The sequence below is a fragment of the Drosophila teissieri genome, chromosome 2R (genome assembly GCF_016746235.2).
Source record: "Drosophila teissieri strain GT53w chromosome 2R, Prin_Dtei_1.1, whole genome shotgun sequence".
Lineage (NCBI taxonomy): Eukaryota > Metazoa > Arthropoda > Insecta > Diptera > Drosophilidae > Drosophila > Drosophila teissieri.
Window position 1 is genome coordinate 9,586,457 of NC_053030.1, and position 16,186 is coordinate 9,602,642.

The following is a 16,186-nucleotide window of genomic DNA, read 5'->3' on the forward strand; positions in this document are numbered from 1 at the left end:
CATCAAAAAGCGCAAAAATGTTCGTTGTAGCGGGGCAACAAGAACAATAAGTAAAAGGAAGCGAATGAGTGAAGGAGTGAGGGAGACGGGGAAGCTGTGGCATGTGTTGTATATAAACGGGCACACACTCCATATGTGTGTGTGCGTATATAATGCAGGACGGCGGATAGGATGCCAGCAAAAAAGGACTGCAGATGCCAGACCGCAAAGAGGAGCGAAAGAAAGAGGGAGTGGAGTGGATAAGGGGAAGGGGGAGGAGGAGGCCGAGAGCAGCCTACATAGAGTGAGATTTACGACTTAAATGCTGCAGCGCATAATCAAAACGACAAGGCGCAGATGGAAATGGAGTGGAGTTCTTATCCCTATTTTCCTTCTTTTTCTTTTTTTTTTTTGTTTTCGTTTGGTTCTTTGTTGGGGCGACGACGCACTTAATTAACAAATATACAAACACTTAACATAACCTCAACTGACAGGCGACAGGCCGTGTGCGCGAGCGGGACAACCGTAGGGCACGCCCGGCAGCCGCTGATTGGATGTTCGAAAAGCCAGAGCGGGACGGAGAGTGGGAGAGAGCGTGTGCGAGAGAGAGTTCTCTTTTTGAATCGGCTCTCAGCTGCAGCCGTCTCGCTTTGCTATTCAGTTCGCGAGAGAATCAGTTGGTCGGCGGTTCGTAACAGCGCACGTTACGTTTTTAACGGACGAGCGGATTAACGTCGGTATCGACAAGTTTATCACCCTACCCAATAGCAAAAGCAAAACCAATTGTCAATCGAAACGATAGCGCGGCGTATTTGCCAATCGAAGTGATATCTTTGGGCTGTGGTTAATGTTTTTAATGCTTTCTGGCTGCCCTGCAATGCCGTCGGCTTTTGGTCCCTGTGAACATTCGAGCTGAAGACCTAAGCCCTCAAACTGATGTCCACCTTGGCCAGCAGTCGACCGCCCCCGCTCAAGCTGACTATTCCCTCCTTGCAGGAGGCTGAGGACCACGCGCAGGAGAGGAGAGCGGGCGGAGGTGGCCAGGAAGTGGCTAAAATGCATCCGGATTGCTTGCCCTTGCCGCTCGTCCAGCCGGGCAACTCGCCCCAAGTGCGGGAGGATGAGGAGGACGAGCAGACGGAGTGCGAGGAGCAGCTGAACATCGAGGATGAGGAGGCCGAGGAGGAGCACGATCTGGACCTGGAGGACCCAGCCAGCTGCTGCAGTGAGAACAGTGTGTTGAGTGTGGGCCAGGAGCAATCGGAGGCGGCACAGGCGGCGCTATCCGCTCAAGCTCAGGCCCGGCAGAGGCTTTTGATCAGCCAAATCTACCGACCGTCGGCATTCAGCAGCACCGCCACCACTGTACTGCCGCCCAGCGAAGGTCCGCCCTTCTCGCCCGAGGACCTCCTGCAACTGCCTCCGTCCACGGGAACCTTCCAGGAGGAGTTCCTGCGGAAGTCCCAGCTGTACGCCGAGGAGCTGATGAAGCAGCAGATGCATCTAATGGCCGCCGCCAGGGTGAACGCGCTCACGGCAGCGGCGGCGGGAAAACAGCTGCAAATGGCAATGGCGGCGGCTGCTGTGGCCACAGTGCCCAGCGGTCAGGATGCACTGGCTCAGCTAACGGCCACGGCATTGGGCCTGGGACCAGGTGGAGCGGCGCATCCCCACCAGCAATTGCTACTGCAAAGGGACCAGGTCCACCACCATCATCACATGCAGAATCACCTGAATAACAATGAAAATCTGCACGAAAGGGCTCTCAAATTCAGCATAGACAATATCCTGAAGGCGGACTTTGGTTCCCGATTGCCCAAGATTGGCGCTTTAAGTGGCAACATCGGAGGTGGCAGTGTGAGTGGCAGCAGTACTGGCAGCAGTAAAAACTCTGCGACCACCAATGGCAACAGATCTCCCCTCAAGGCGCCCAAGAAGTCCGGAAAACCACTGAATCTGGCTCAAAGTAACGCCGCCGCCAACTCGAGCCTGAGCTTCTCCAGCTCGCTGGCGAATATCTGCAGCAACAGCAACGATTCCAATAGCACCGCCACCAGCAGCAGCACCACCAACACCTCGGGCGCACCGGTGGATCTGGTCAAGTCGCCTCCTCCGGCGACGGGAGCGGGAGCGGGAGCCACTGGAGCATCCGGCAAGTCCGGCGAGGAATCGGGCACTCCCATCGTTTGGCCGGCGTGGGTATATTGCACCCGCTACAGCGATCGCCCCAGCTCAGGTGAGTCCATGTCCTTTCCTACAAACATATCAGAGAAAGGTATCTCTGAAAATAGTGCTTTAGTTATGTGATTTGTCAAGCAAACAAGAAAATGAGTACAAATATTGGTGAAATAATATTGTACCTTCTATGAACTTTGTCAATGAAAATAAAGTTGATGAAATTACGTATGGGTGTTTTGAATAATAGTATCCATATGTAGTTTACTTATTGAGCTGCAAAAAAGCCTTTGGCTACATGGTTTTAAAAGCCGATTTGTGTTTGATTTGAAGAGCTTCTCATGGATAAATCCGACGGTACAGAATGATCTTAGGTACTTATAATCAGCTGATCCTGGCAGCCTCAAATTACGTGTATATGGTGTTGTGAATACTTCCTGCGCTTTCTGAAGCATCTTACATCGTCTGCTGAAACAGCGCGGTGCTAGTCACTCACTCTTTCTCCAAACTCAGGCAAACACACTCGAGGAGACGAGCTGTTGAGTGGTGGCTCATAAAGCGGTTGTGCAAACAAGCGACAGACACCACAGAGGCGGCGAACGGAGCCAAACCACAGCAACCCACAGCTCATTAGTTTGCCAACCACCGAAATGAAGTGAGTGCGAGCGAAAGGGAGCGAGGGGAGCGAAGGGGAGAGAAAGGGAGGCGAAGCACTCACCCCGAAGTGAAGTGTCTGCTCGAGTGGTTTTCATGTCCTTATGGCTTATGTAACATAACTTAAGCTCATTATGCGCTCCCTCCACCCCTACCACCTCGTGTGTGTTTTTGTGTGTGAAGGTCCACCCCAACCCTACCCCGTCCCCGTCCCCTTCCCCGTCGAGAACCACCCCAAAACAATCTCGCAGCAATCATGGCACTCTCATGAATTTAGTTTATGCCGCCGCAGGGAATTCGTAATCGTTTGCCTAATAATTTCATGGCTGAAATTTCGGGGGAAAATCGGATGGGTGGGTGGTTTCTTTGAGCTCCATATGTTGGGTAGCTCATTTATGGGGTGGCTTATTGCTGTTTGAACAAGCAATTCGGATGCCTTGATAGTTTTTGGCTAATGCCCTGGAATCTCGGGTGAATCCATGGATCATGTGGTTCAAGTGGCGAATGGAGAGTGATTTAAGCCACTTCATGGCAGTTATTTTGTTGAGGTGTTTACCTTTATTAGCTTGCTGTGCTAGTTCATCATCGGTAATGAATTTCCCAGGGTTTACTTAACAGATTGAATGCATTTTATACAGATACTTGTTATTATGGCACAATATTAAAACGTTTAGATTGTGGTGTTCAACAGGGTAGTTGACAATGGCATTATTCAATTACAATATCAGCTTTAAATGGTCATATATGCAATTACGAGAGTTACTTCATCTTTAGCGAGTTACAATTAATTGCTTTATTAAGTATCATTGGATGCAATTTGTAAGATTGCCGAGCTCAGCGGTTTAGGCACTTACGACAGTTTTAGCCAATTATCCACACGTTTTATAGATCTAAATACACGGCTCGGGGAAAATTACGTTGCTATATGAGTAAATAATTGTAATACACCCATCAGAAGTTGTCCCTTGCACACTAAACAATTCCCAATTACACAACTGGGAACTTAGAACTTAGCTTGGCCCAAATAAACTCGCATCCGAATAATTCCCTGGCAATTTACTCATTACGCTGATGGATGTCAAACCCATATTTACTTGGGGAGTTTTGGGGGAGCCCCGAAAACGAATTCCGAGTGCATAAATCTACGCTTTTGGGTGGGTTTTGTCGCGCTCGCTAATTAACTCCAACCAATTTCTGTAGCTCCCCTCCACTCAGGCCGTCTCTTTCGCTCCGCAGTCGCCCGTCTCGCTCACTCCGGGGTTTTAAGGTGTGTTTATTGTTGTGGTGGCTTTTTCATTTTTTCATTTTCTCAGTTTCATTTTTAGGTTTTTTTCCAGGCGCTTTTTGTATAAATTTAGCGTGACTAAAACGAGATCTCGATCGCAGTGCGGTTCCATAATTTGAATGAATGTTGTAGGCGATGGCGTCGTCGGTCCTCCGATTCGGAATCGTTTTCGGAGTGGCTATATGGACTCCATGGGCCATAAGGGGCTATATGGAGTTGGCTTGTGGCTGCAGCTGCTATGGCAAACAATGATTTAGCGTGAGATTTGAGCCAGTCAGCTACAAAATCGGCGAATTAAAATGCCAGCTCGAATAAAAGTCATAAATTTGTTGCTTTTGAAAAATTACGGCGGCCCCGCAGACGGGGAAAATATTCAAAGTTTTTATAATCCAACAAGCCAACAAAGGTGTTAATTTGACAAATTAATGCAACATATTCCGTGTGCGCGTAGGCGATTAAAACAGTTGCCAAAAACGTACATTCGACAACAAATTAGTTAATTGCACTTAACGGCCATTTGTGGGCCACATGATATATGGCCAACATATGGGAAGCTGTCCGACTGCATATGTGCCGTCTATTTGTGCGCCATTTTCGATGCAGATTAATGGCATTGTATGAAAACCAAAACAGCAAAAAGCATTTGATAATCGATACAAGATTGCGTTTAATCTTCATAATTGCCAGGCCATATTTCATGCACTTCATTGGGGCATGAGCACGAGAGGGAGTGGCTCTATTTACTGTTTTGATGTAGCAATTATTTACGATGGCCTTTTTGCGCGGTCCAAAGGATTAATCAATGTGTACTCAAACCAACGATGAAAAGAAGAGGAATGCTTTTTGCTAGGTCTTAAACAAAAACCGCATTTGTAGAATAAACAATAATTAACTTACAGTTCCATATACGCAGTAAGCACTTTTTGTGCGCCTCCGTTGGGCAAAAACGTAAAGTCATTTGATATAAAAAGCTCCCCTTTTCAGGGTGTATCATTAAAGGCTACCTAAAAAATGACAAACCAACTGTATTTAATTACTGCCTTGTTTAACAAAAAATGTTACATTTTGTAGCTCTCTTAAGAGTGAGTTACAAATAGTGGGTAAAAAGTATGAATGATCAGTCATATGTTTGCCTATTTATTACACATTTGTGTACTCAGCTCCGCCCACTTCCCTTTTTACTGACCTATCTTTACCCCAGATCCTCAGCTCCCTTCTGCAAGATAAACATTTCAGCATGGAACTACTCAGATAGGACCAAATACTCAAGATACTTCCCTCCAAGAACCCCCATTCTGACCTTTGCAGCCGCTGGTAGGCAATTTTCGCATTTGTCCGGCACTTTGAGCTCATTTAACCGGTAGCCGAGACAGCGACAAGCGGGAAATTTAGCGGGAAAGGGGCCAGCGGGAAAACGGCAGCGACAGCGATCGCCACTGAACCATTAAGTAATTTTCAATTTGCGCAGAAGACGCTTTCCGAACAGCCGGAGAAACAGAAACAACAACAACAACAATGACAACATAAACAAACGAATTTCAATTACACCGTCCAGCAATTACCCCCCTCTTTTCCAGAAGAGCCTCCGATTTTCTCATCTCCGTGCTCTTGCCGTTGGAAAATTGCTGGAAAAGTTTCTTTGACTGCGATGCCTTTGCATGTTCTAAATGGAAAATTTACTTAGGAAATTGCTCTAAACAAAAGTGGCGGAGGGGTTGGAGGTTTCGCTTTTTTATCGGCGAAATGGTTGGAGCCATTTTCTGACACTTAGTATATTTTTAACAACACGATTTAGTAAGTTAAGCTTTAATAACGTTTCTGGCTGTGATTGTCAGCACTGTTCCTATTTCAATTTAAGTGGCGCCCCCGGGTTCGCACAAATGATTTTACATATGAATAGAAATATATTTAACTATTAAACTGCCAAATTAATTAAGTCTAAATTGGGTGATATTACTTCCTGTCATAAACCAGTGCGTAGAGTACACCCTATAATTTTTAATTCATGCAATTGGGCCAATTTGAGCCCGAATTAAGGCCTGAAATTATTATTGGCAACCATCAAAGAACTCAATCAGTGATAGGAACACGAAAAGTTCCTCAGCCAAAACGATTTTGCGTCTGAAGTGCGCAATTTGCGTTGGAAACGCAGCAACAGCACCAAGAACACCGTTGTTTATGACCCAAATGCATTCATAAATATGCGAGGCTGTCACGTCATATGATAATCACGATATCCAGAGCCTCAAGAGAACTCGGCTCCGCTTCCCCCACTCCCTTTGGCCGCCAAATTGAGCCATTGAGGAAAATACTTACCGGCCCATGTGCTAGCCGCTTTCCTGGCAAACACTTTAAGAAAGCTCTATCCGCGGATAGTGAGTGGTTAGATGGCTAAGACCTATTAAACGAGCGCACTTTAAGCGCTCACTCAGTCACTTGATGGTGGTGCTACGTCATAGGGCTTATGTGGGTCAAAAGCAGTCATAACTCAGGGGGAGGAAACGAAGTTGGCTATAGGATAAGTCCAGCTATTCTTATATCAAATCTTAAATAGTTGACACCATGGATGGTAATAATGATGGGCACACAGAACAAGCCTATTAGATGAATCAGAAATGAAAACTAATATAGAATGTATTGCTCTATGTTGCTATCACTGATGATGAAATCTTTTTCAAAGAATATTGGCTCAAAAATGAAACTGCATCTGAACAATTAGACAGCGTGCACGTACCTAATTTAATTACCTTATTAGACGCATTTTCCTGCAGTGCATGATGGGTGCTAGGCAGAAATGGCAATCAACTGCGGCGATTTATGAAGTGACAAAAATTAATTTCAACTGTTAACTTATCGCACAACCAACAAGCAACACACAACAGCCGCAACAATAACAACAACCAGCGGCAGCAACTGTAACAGCAACAGCAACAACAACAACTAGTAGCGCCTTTTAAGGCTTTGGCAACTGCAACTGCCGCAACTGGAAAAAGCAGCCATGCGCCTTGGTAATAAAACTGTCAGACCCGCAGCCCCAGTCGCCCCCTTCCACTTGCCCCTTGCCCCATATATACATATGTGTGTACAAATATACTCGTACATATATATTTAAACCTGCGGCACGATAACAGCGGCGGCAGCAGCGAAAAATGTCGTTTAAACTGTGACTGGACTGCTGACCGCATTTGGTTAATGTGAACTGAAACTGCTGCTGCTGCGGACAGTTGCATTTTCCGCTCAACAGTTAATATGGCCTCAAATTGGGCATCGGCCAGGCATTTTGTAATTGTTTTCGCATACCCTGACCCGGAGCTAGGAAGTGGGGTATATTAGGCAGGGCAAAGGATTGGGCTAGGCGTACTTTTAAGGCTTAAATCAATATACGATGCTACATGTACAATAATGATGCAAATACTATTATTGTAAAGTTTTACATCACTATCTTGGTGCGCCACAGTGATCTTATCATCCCAATTTATATGAAATCTTTCATTTAAATGAGACCTATCATGAGCTGGAAATTACATTAATTCGATTTAACTTAATTTCACCAATCAAGCCAAAAACAGTTATAATCACTTGACAGTTAGGGTGCTAACTCTCTGTTATCCAAGTTACTCCGACCTTCTCAGGTTCGCCCAATTTCACACTCAATAGACTGAGCCCTGCTTATCTATCATTTGACTGGAGCTCCATCGAACAGCAACAACGCCAACGAAAAGACAAAAGGGAAATATTAAAAATTCAGAAATTTCAATTTCGTATGTAACACAAGCCTCAAGATCACAACAATCAAGACTCCACGACGAGCTTAGGCCCAAAAGACCACCCAAGCTGGCCGAAAAGCAGAGCCAAAAATGAGAAAAAAAAGCAAAGGCGAAACCTAACAAAAATGTTGAATTGAATTGAAATGGAATGAAATGAAAGACAAGTTTCCGCATTTGGGTTTGGGATTTCATATTGTATAACCTGGGCATGGGCATGGCATATAAAAATCATTTTTATAACTTCATTTGTGTTAATTTGAAAACGAGGCAACGGCGCGTCGAGGGGTGTGGAGATATTTACAGCTGTCAAAATATTTTCTACGAGCAAATGACTTCATTCATCAGGCAAATAATATTTCGAGATACGTGGGAGGTTCCGGAATGGGGCAGGGTCTCCCTTTTGGCATTCCCATTCGGCAGGCAGTCAATCAGTCAATCACTCGCAACCAAATATGCATCAGCCAAAACAAACAAATAATCCCCATAAGCCCCATTATTATGACTGCAGACTGTGGCGTATACATATAGATATTGGAGTACAGTGATAATTTGAATCGAGAACTTGGGCCTCCATCGCCATCTAATTAAGCTTGACGGTCGACACACACACGAACTCTGGCTTTTGCTTAATCGATTATTTATTGCTCACACTCAGACTCGACTTCGGTATTCTGTCACTAATAATGAGCTTATATCGGCTGGGCAGTCGATTCACGTTGTGGCCATGTCTACCTACTCGATATACAATTTGAATATTTCAATAGATCGCCGATCTGATCGAGAACCACTTGCCAACGGCCAGCCTTAATTGAACTCATTTTTCAGTTCGGTAGCTGGCACTATTTTCAGGTTGCGATCGCCTCGGAGGACTTATCATTTAATTGATTAGAAAGTTTAAGGGAGTAGCCAGGGCTTGTTGGGAAGTCAAATGTTTGCTCGGCGAAAATGGGGAGTGGTTTATTTAGAGGATTTCATTAATTTGCCAATTATGTTTAAAGTCACTTTCTAACCCAGTGCTTTTAAATATTTCAAGGGGCATATCCTAAAACCGATTATAATTCTCAACAGGTTTTAGTCGCTAATGATAAGAAGGCCTTCCTTTAATCGAATCCATATCTGTACTTAGCTCGATCAATTGTAAAAATGTTTCCCCCCAGCCAGTCATTCCAGCCTTTCCCTACTTTCGGTGTTAATTGAAGCACATAACTCGCACCCAAGCCGGCTTTATGCCTCCGATGATCATCTGAGATCTGAGATCTGGGATCGGAGCCAAGGGCGTTTCATGTGGGGAAATTTGGGGACTTCCTTTGACAGCTCTCGGATGGCCGGCCGGGAAGATGTTGATGTGGATGTCATACAGCCTGACATGTCTGCAGGGATCGCTTTGATTATTTTATGTCAGTCAGTCACGACAGATATCCGAGTTGGGGAATCGAAGTGCGTGTGTGTGGTCAGCCGCATTTGTCAAGTTTAATTGGGAAGCGAGCTGGGTTCCCCTGGTTTCACTTTTCCCCATCCCCCAATCCCCAACCAAAACCAAAGCCAAAACCAAACACAAAAAATGAAACAATCCATGAGAGAGATACTTTGCATGCCCAGCGAGCGAGCCGCTGATGCTTCCCTTTATTTCAGACATATGTTTGGCGTCGGCGTCTTGGACGTCGTCTTATTGTTTGTTTATTACTTGTTTCGCTTTAATTACTTGTTCGTGATGATGACGACGACGACGACGACGATGATGAGATGGAGATGGAGATGGGCCCGCAGAGAAATCGGATAGTCACACTTATTGGAATTACTGCTTCATTATCATCTCTAAAGAGTTTTGGCCAACTTTGGAGTGTTAGTGGGAAAACAAAAGGCAGCGCACGTACAGAAAACTGGTTCACCCATGGAGCAGAGTGGAGTGGAGTGGAGCAGCCCCAGCCATCAGCCGTCGAGTGTTGGGTAAATAATCAGTTTCGTTAGTTACTCCGCGGATAATTGAGAGATTCTAGCATCGTTCCAGGAAGCCCCAAGCAAAAAGCGCAAAGGCGCCAGAGGGGGTGGTTTGAGGAAAGGGAAGGCAATGTCAACTGGGGATCAGCTATTGTCTAACTTTTGATCTATATACGGAGAAGGCTCTCCAGGCAACTCCACCGCTGAGTCACAGGAAAGGAGAGGAGGATCGAGCAACGGAGTGGGGGAGCCACTTTGAGGCCCCATATCCCCGTAGCCCCGTAGCCCCGTCCTCGATCCACATCCAAGTTGTTGTTCAGCGAGCCAAGTTCTCGGACCACCCAAGTTGACAGCGAACACGAACAACGCTTAAGCTTGTCCTGTACTCGCAGACCAACAGCAAGATACTCTGCAGATGGAGATGGAGCTGCAGATGGAGCTGGGACTGAGACTGGAGTTGGAGCTTGGGATGGAGCCAGCGAGGCTGCTGCCTCACATTTTGGCCAAGCGGCCTGACGACGTCGTTCCAGTGCATACAAATAAATTTTATTAAGCAGTTAGAAACAAGCCTTAATGAAATGCACCACGAGCAGACAGTCCGCTGTCTGATGGGATAGGATGGGATGGATGGGGATCGGATGGGATGGATGGGGATCGGATGGGAGATGGGTGCGTGAGAATGTGATAAACGAATCGAAGGGCCAGGAGGAAGTGGCAGGCCCAATTAACGGATGTACTGCAAATTAAAGCAGATGTAAGTTTCACGTTTTGAAGGTTAATATTATATGTATAATCAAAAAGGTTGAAGGGGAATTTTCCTTAAAACAGCTTTAAACTCAGGAGATATTACTTGAGAAAGTAGTAGTGAAGTTTAGAAGTAGTTGTAGTTCTATTCCCATATTACATTACTCACGATAAACTTCGATATCAAAACGATGCATTACGTATCATGCACCCATCTCTGATTGCATTGATCCTAGGCAGCGATGGTTGCGTACATTGTGATGATCTGCTTGCCGATCTGATTGTCAAGTCTAAGCCGAGGGGATACGATTAGGGAGCAGATCCGATCAGGTTAACCAGTAGCCGCGATCAGTTGGACACAGTGGAGCTACTCAATTTGCCGGCCTTGCCAATGGCTGATGTACGCCAGTCCCCCATTTACCGATTCTCGATTGCCCGACTCGTGATCGTCGCGATCTTCGATCTTCGATCTTCAAGCAGCCACAACATCCACATCCACTCATCATCAGTTGACTGGGGATCGCCGATCACCGATTGCCGTTGGCCGCCGGCGGTTTCATTGCGATTTATGTGCGTAATAATTGTGACAATCACAACAAATGCGAATCCGACTACGGCCTCGCTGACAATCGACGATAATGACGATGCTGATGATCGCAGGAGGCAGCTTTATGATCGCCTTTGTCATCATTACTGCCCTGGTGGCCGACGCGAGTTCATCGCGGGTAATTAAATAGCATTTCCCAGTGAATTTATGCGCGATGGAGGGAAAGTTTGAAGGAATAGTCTGGCGATGCAATACATTAGCTGAAGTAGGCTTGTAGGTAAGCTGATGAATCAGCTAAATAAGAAATGGGCAGCGGAAAGTAAACCGATTTCACAAAGACTCCAATTATTTCATTCCAAATGGGGATGCTTTAGATAAGTTACCTTTGTTAATATTCATTTACAATGTATTGCCAAGTCCCCATGATAAATCCTCTGAGCGATATCGTGTTATGAGTCCATCCATTAGCGACAAATTATCGCACTCCACTGGACTTCACTCAACCTCAAAAGATACGCAAAGTTGGTGTGCGTGGAAACTCAATTGCCCGACATCGAGATCGAGATCGGTTAAACGGCTTCAATTGCTTCGGGGGCACTCGCAAATAGCCACCGATTTGGTTTTATTTTTGGTTTTTCCTCTATGCTCGACAAAAAATGTGTAAAAACAAAAGAAACAGTGTCAATAAGATTGATGGCTCCAAGCTCTAGCCAGTGCCAGCTGACGAGTGTCCACCACGAGCTCATAGATAGCTGCATTCAAAACTGGCTCGCAGTGAGAACGAGTATCTCTGTGCGTCCAAGTATCCAAGTATCCGAGTACCCAAGTATCCGAGTATCTGAGTATCGTTGTATCTGGGCATCCGTGTGCGGCTGTGCGCCACTTAAGTTCGGTGTCAGTCAGCTAGCGGGGTCTTGAAGACCGACTGTTGGAGGGGCACGATGATGTGGGGACCACACACATTGCAAATGTTGATTGCCGACTTGACTGACACTTTTTGATAAGTTGATTAAAACGTATTTCTGTCTGGGATACGTATTGTGCCGCCTCGGAGTGCATTGACATTGAGTCGCTTTGATTGAGAGTGAGCCAAAGAATGAATGGGCTCTGGAATTCGTAATCTCTGTGAGTCATTACCGATCGCGGTCAATTCCGATCGGCGGCTGTGCTGGTCGCTCTTGGCCAAATCCCACATTTCCCAGAACAACAACTACATACATAGTTGCGGCGGTAATTAACGCGCTCGCGATTAAAATCGCCTGGCAAACGCGCCACGAAATTGCTTAATTAGAAACAAAAATGGGTTCAACTCGACTCCATCTCGATTAATTTGTTGCTCTTTTACGTTCGCCTTTGCGTTTGCTCTACGAATTTGTTATTTAATTGTCTGCGGGTCGAGGGCCTTCAACATCGATTAATTGTCCGACAACTGCAACAACTATTTCGATACCATTTTGATTCGAAGCTGATCGGGCAGCGATTTAATTGCCATTTTAAAGGTTAAATTATTTTGTAGCTAATGCCCACATTTGGTATTGATTAATTGCAATTGACTCTATGCCAAAATCGGCAACTGGCTACTGGTTTCCGATCCGCCGTTCTGATTCGATTCAATTCGATTGGATTCGATTCAACTCGATCCGACACGAAATCGAGACTCAATTCGCAATTGAGCAACGAAATCGAAACCACAATGGAATGCTGAATGAAAACGGTAGGGTATTTACTCGGACTTATGTGTGATGATTGTGGCTAAATGGAGTGACAAGTGGTCGCAAATCTGTCCAAAGGAGCAGCTCAGAGTACTGTGAAATATTTATGGGTTAATAGACAACCAAATACTAAAAGGTCTTAAAGGTCGAGGTTTAATGTTATGAATTATATAGAGTTATACAGAACTTGTATAGCACTTAAAAACGATTCCCTAAGTCTTCATTTAGCTTGGTGATAGGTCACTCTATCCGAAGTTCACTGTACATATAAAGGACCACCAATCTTATGACCGAATTCCTGGATTGACAAAAAGTAAAAAATCGATCGGATTGAAAGGAGCCCCGACTCAATCAGAAGAATGTTCTCCATTCCCCATTAACAAGTTGTCCCCAGGAGCCACTTCCTTAACCCCATGGTGCCGCAAAACATCTGCTGGATGTGTCCGGCCTTGCCTTGATTTCGCCATCTGTGGGGAGCAAGGAGCAGAGAGCAGGGAGCAGGGATCAGGGAGCAGGGAGCAAGGAGCATTTGCATTTAAACATCGTAATCATATTTCCAGCTCTTATGCTTTATTATTCGCAGTTAGTTTTTCTGTCAATTTGGATGATGATTGAACTGCCGGTGATTGAAACATTTCATTACCGAGGCCGTTGAAGTTCCCTGCCCCTCTGTTTTTCGGCATTTCGGTGCCCTGGATTTAAATAATTGGATATGCGTGTGGTGGAGTGCTGCAGATTTGGGTTCCAACTGACGACGTTCAATCTGCATTCGAGTTGACGTTGATCTTAGTTCCTGTCCGATTTCCTCTGGCGCCTGATCTTCGCAGGGGATCCGCTCTGCAGCTGCCCATGGCGGCTATGGGAATGGGAATGGCTATGGGTTGGGGTGCTCCAAAATACGAAAAAAATCCACCTTGGGGTTACTTCTGCGGTTAATTTCTGCTTGACTAAACGATTTGCCATTCATTTGCAAGGCAGAAAGGCTTGCGGTTGCTCAGTTGCACAACTCTTGAAATAACAACCGAAATCGAAACCGAAAGAGGAACAAATTTATGGTATTTTAATATTGATTTGCAAGTTAAGCGATTGCACTGTGCTGCTCTGCGGTCTGGATGGTTCATTAGGGCACTTTGCGGCTGTACGGGGTATCTTTTTGCATAATTTGGGGTACTTTACTAGCACTTATTGGTTATTAAAAGTGGGTTGTTAAGGAATGGAATTCGGTCTTACGATCGTTGGGAACTGGAAGTACTTCGAAGTATTTGAAAACTTCTGACCTTCTTTCTTTTAAGCTGTATGTTTGTATACGATATGATCACTTCTAATCATTCCTCGTTTTTCATAATTCTTCATAAAACTTCTAACTTATTAGTAAGTCACATGGTATTACAATTTACTAGATTCCATATGTCAATATGCCTCCACATCACGACTATAGTTCTCTAGAAAACTCCGTTTGAGTAAGAAATTATCACTCTAAGCTCGGCTCATGATCGCTGACAGATGTCTCGTTCCCACTTAGCCCGATCCGTATGTTTGTCTCGTCTGCAGACCCATGAGGTCAGGTCTAGTAATGGTAATAGACCATATCATGGTTCCATGGCTTCCATTTCTTTCGGCTTCGCTTGGTACTTGGTCTGTAATTTTTAGTGGCCATTGGCGTAGTGGTTGTTGCTGTTGTCGTTAGTGGTTTTTTTAAGTTTTTTGTGTGCACATCGGTGGTTGTTGTTTTTGGTTGGGGGACAACACTTGTTTTCATTTAATGCCTTTTTAATGGGCACTGCCATGCTGGCTTTTCATGTTTATTTTCGCTGCGTTTTCCTTTATTGAAATGCAAAATTATAAGGCCAAAGGCCGAACAAGAATGCACTTTTTACACCCCAACATTTTGGGCTGTGCTGTTCCTTCTTATTTTTTAGCTGTTTGCTAAGTTGTGCTTTTCGACTTAATGATGTTGTTGCGGTGCTTATGTTGCCGATTTTGTTGCTGTTGTCGTGTTTGTGTCGTGTGTCGTGATCGCACCCAAACAGGCCAGACTCCCCCCCCTTACCACCTTACCACCTCACCTTCTTGGCCAAGACGAACGGCTTCAGGTGCTTCGGGTTCTCTTTTCCACTTTGGTAGCTGCTCTTTGACAAACGCGTTTGTGTGGCCAACTGCCTCTGTGTGTGTGTGTGTTGGCCATGTTTTCCTCATTGGAGCAATTATTATTTATTATTGTTGTTGCCACTGCCACTGATGTTGAGCAGGTGAGCAGGTGTTAATTGTCAGAGTTGAGTTTGTTTTTGGCTCGCTGTCGCTGTTGCTGTCTCCGTCTCTGTCTTCATTTAGTCGTTCCGTCTCTTTTGGGCTTCTTATTTTACTTTTTGGGCGACTGCCACTTGTAACTTGAAGGTGAATTGAGTTGCTGGCGGCTTTTCAAGAGCTTCTAGCGCTTGAAAATGAGTTCACGGCAAAAGAGGCACAATACCATATCTATACCATTAACTCTAAACTTGAAGAATATTTGATGAACATGCTGAAATAATCATTTAACTGGTTAAGTAATATTAACAAATAAGTTGCCTGTTAGACTTATAAGCCTATCTAAGAAAGGTTGGAATAACTTTTAAGAGAACTATTTTTATTTCACTTCTTCAGTCTGCTACTATTTGTATTCCCTTGCTCCATGGATACTTCCTCCTAGACTTTCCGCCAAGTCCATCTACTTGTTCAAGCCATCCCCCCACAGCCAAGTGATCATCGCAACGACCTTCTGGTTCAATTAACTCGCATCGGGGAACTTGTTATGCCCCCTCGTTAAACCCCTTGTTAAACCCCCCTCACTGCTCCCGATTGCCCCGGCAAACACAATAAACGATGTGTCCGAACAGAACTTAACCGCAAAACGATTACAAATGGTGAATAATGTAGAATCCATCAACTGCAAATCAGGCGAGTGAGCCGCTGCCTGACAGTTTGTTTGTGTGTCTAAAGCGGGCCGAAGAATCCGGGACTTTGGGGGGAGGTGGTGTGGTGGTGTGGAGGTTGGGGATCCACCAGTTCCACGATCGTTGGCATGTGGCAGAGTCAGAAAACTGGAAACGAGGCAGGTCGCAGCACACACACAACACACAAAATGCCCATTTGATGGACCAAGGTAAATGGAAATTGCAGCACTAGGGAAATAAACAAAGGAAAGCCAAGACAGACAACTGAAAGGTGGGGGAGGATCGGAAAACTGGCAAATATTTGCGCTCCATTGAAAAAGCGGCTGGAAGGGCGGGGTGAGGGGTGTGGGGCCACCGCTGAATTGTGGGCGGTGAAAGCTGCGTAAGGCGGAACTAACTGTTGTAAATTTGTTGACATTAGCCGCTCGCATTCACTTGGGCATTATGTGCGGTAT

At 45.3% G+C, this 16,186-nt stretch overlaps 1 protein-coding gene across 1 annotated transcript in view; it reads left to right on the forward strand.

Annotated features, from left to right (window-relative positions):
- The first annotated feature begins 672 nt into the window (after positions 1-672).
- LOC122613184 (homeobox protein invected) overlaps positions 673-16,186 on the forward strand; it is a 31,811-nt gene continuing 16,297 nt past the window's right edge. Inside the window, exon 1 of the mRNA XM_043787233.1 lies at positions 673-2,215. Within this exon, the coding sequence (XP_043643168.1) occupies positions 916-2,215 (1,300 nt within the window). The 5' untranslated portion in view covers positions 673-915. The remainder of the gene's footprint in view (positions 2,216-16,186) is intronic.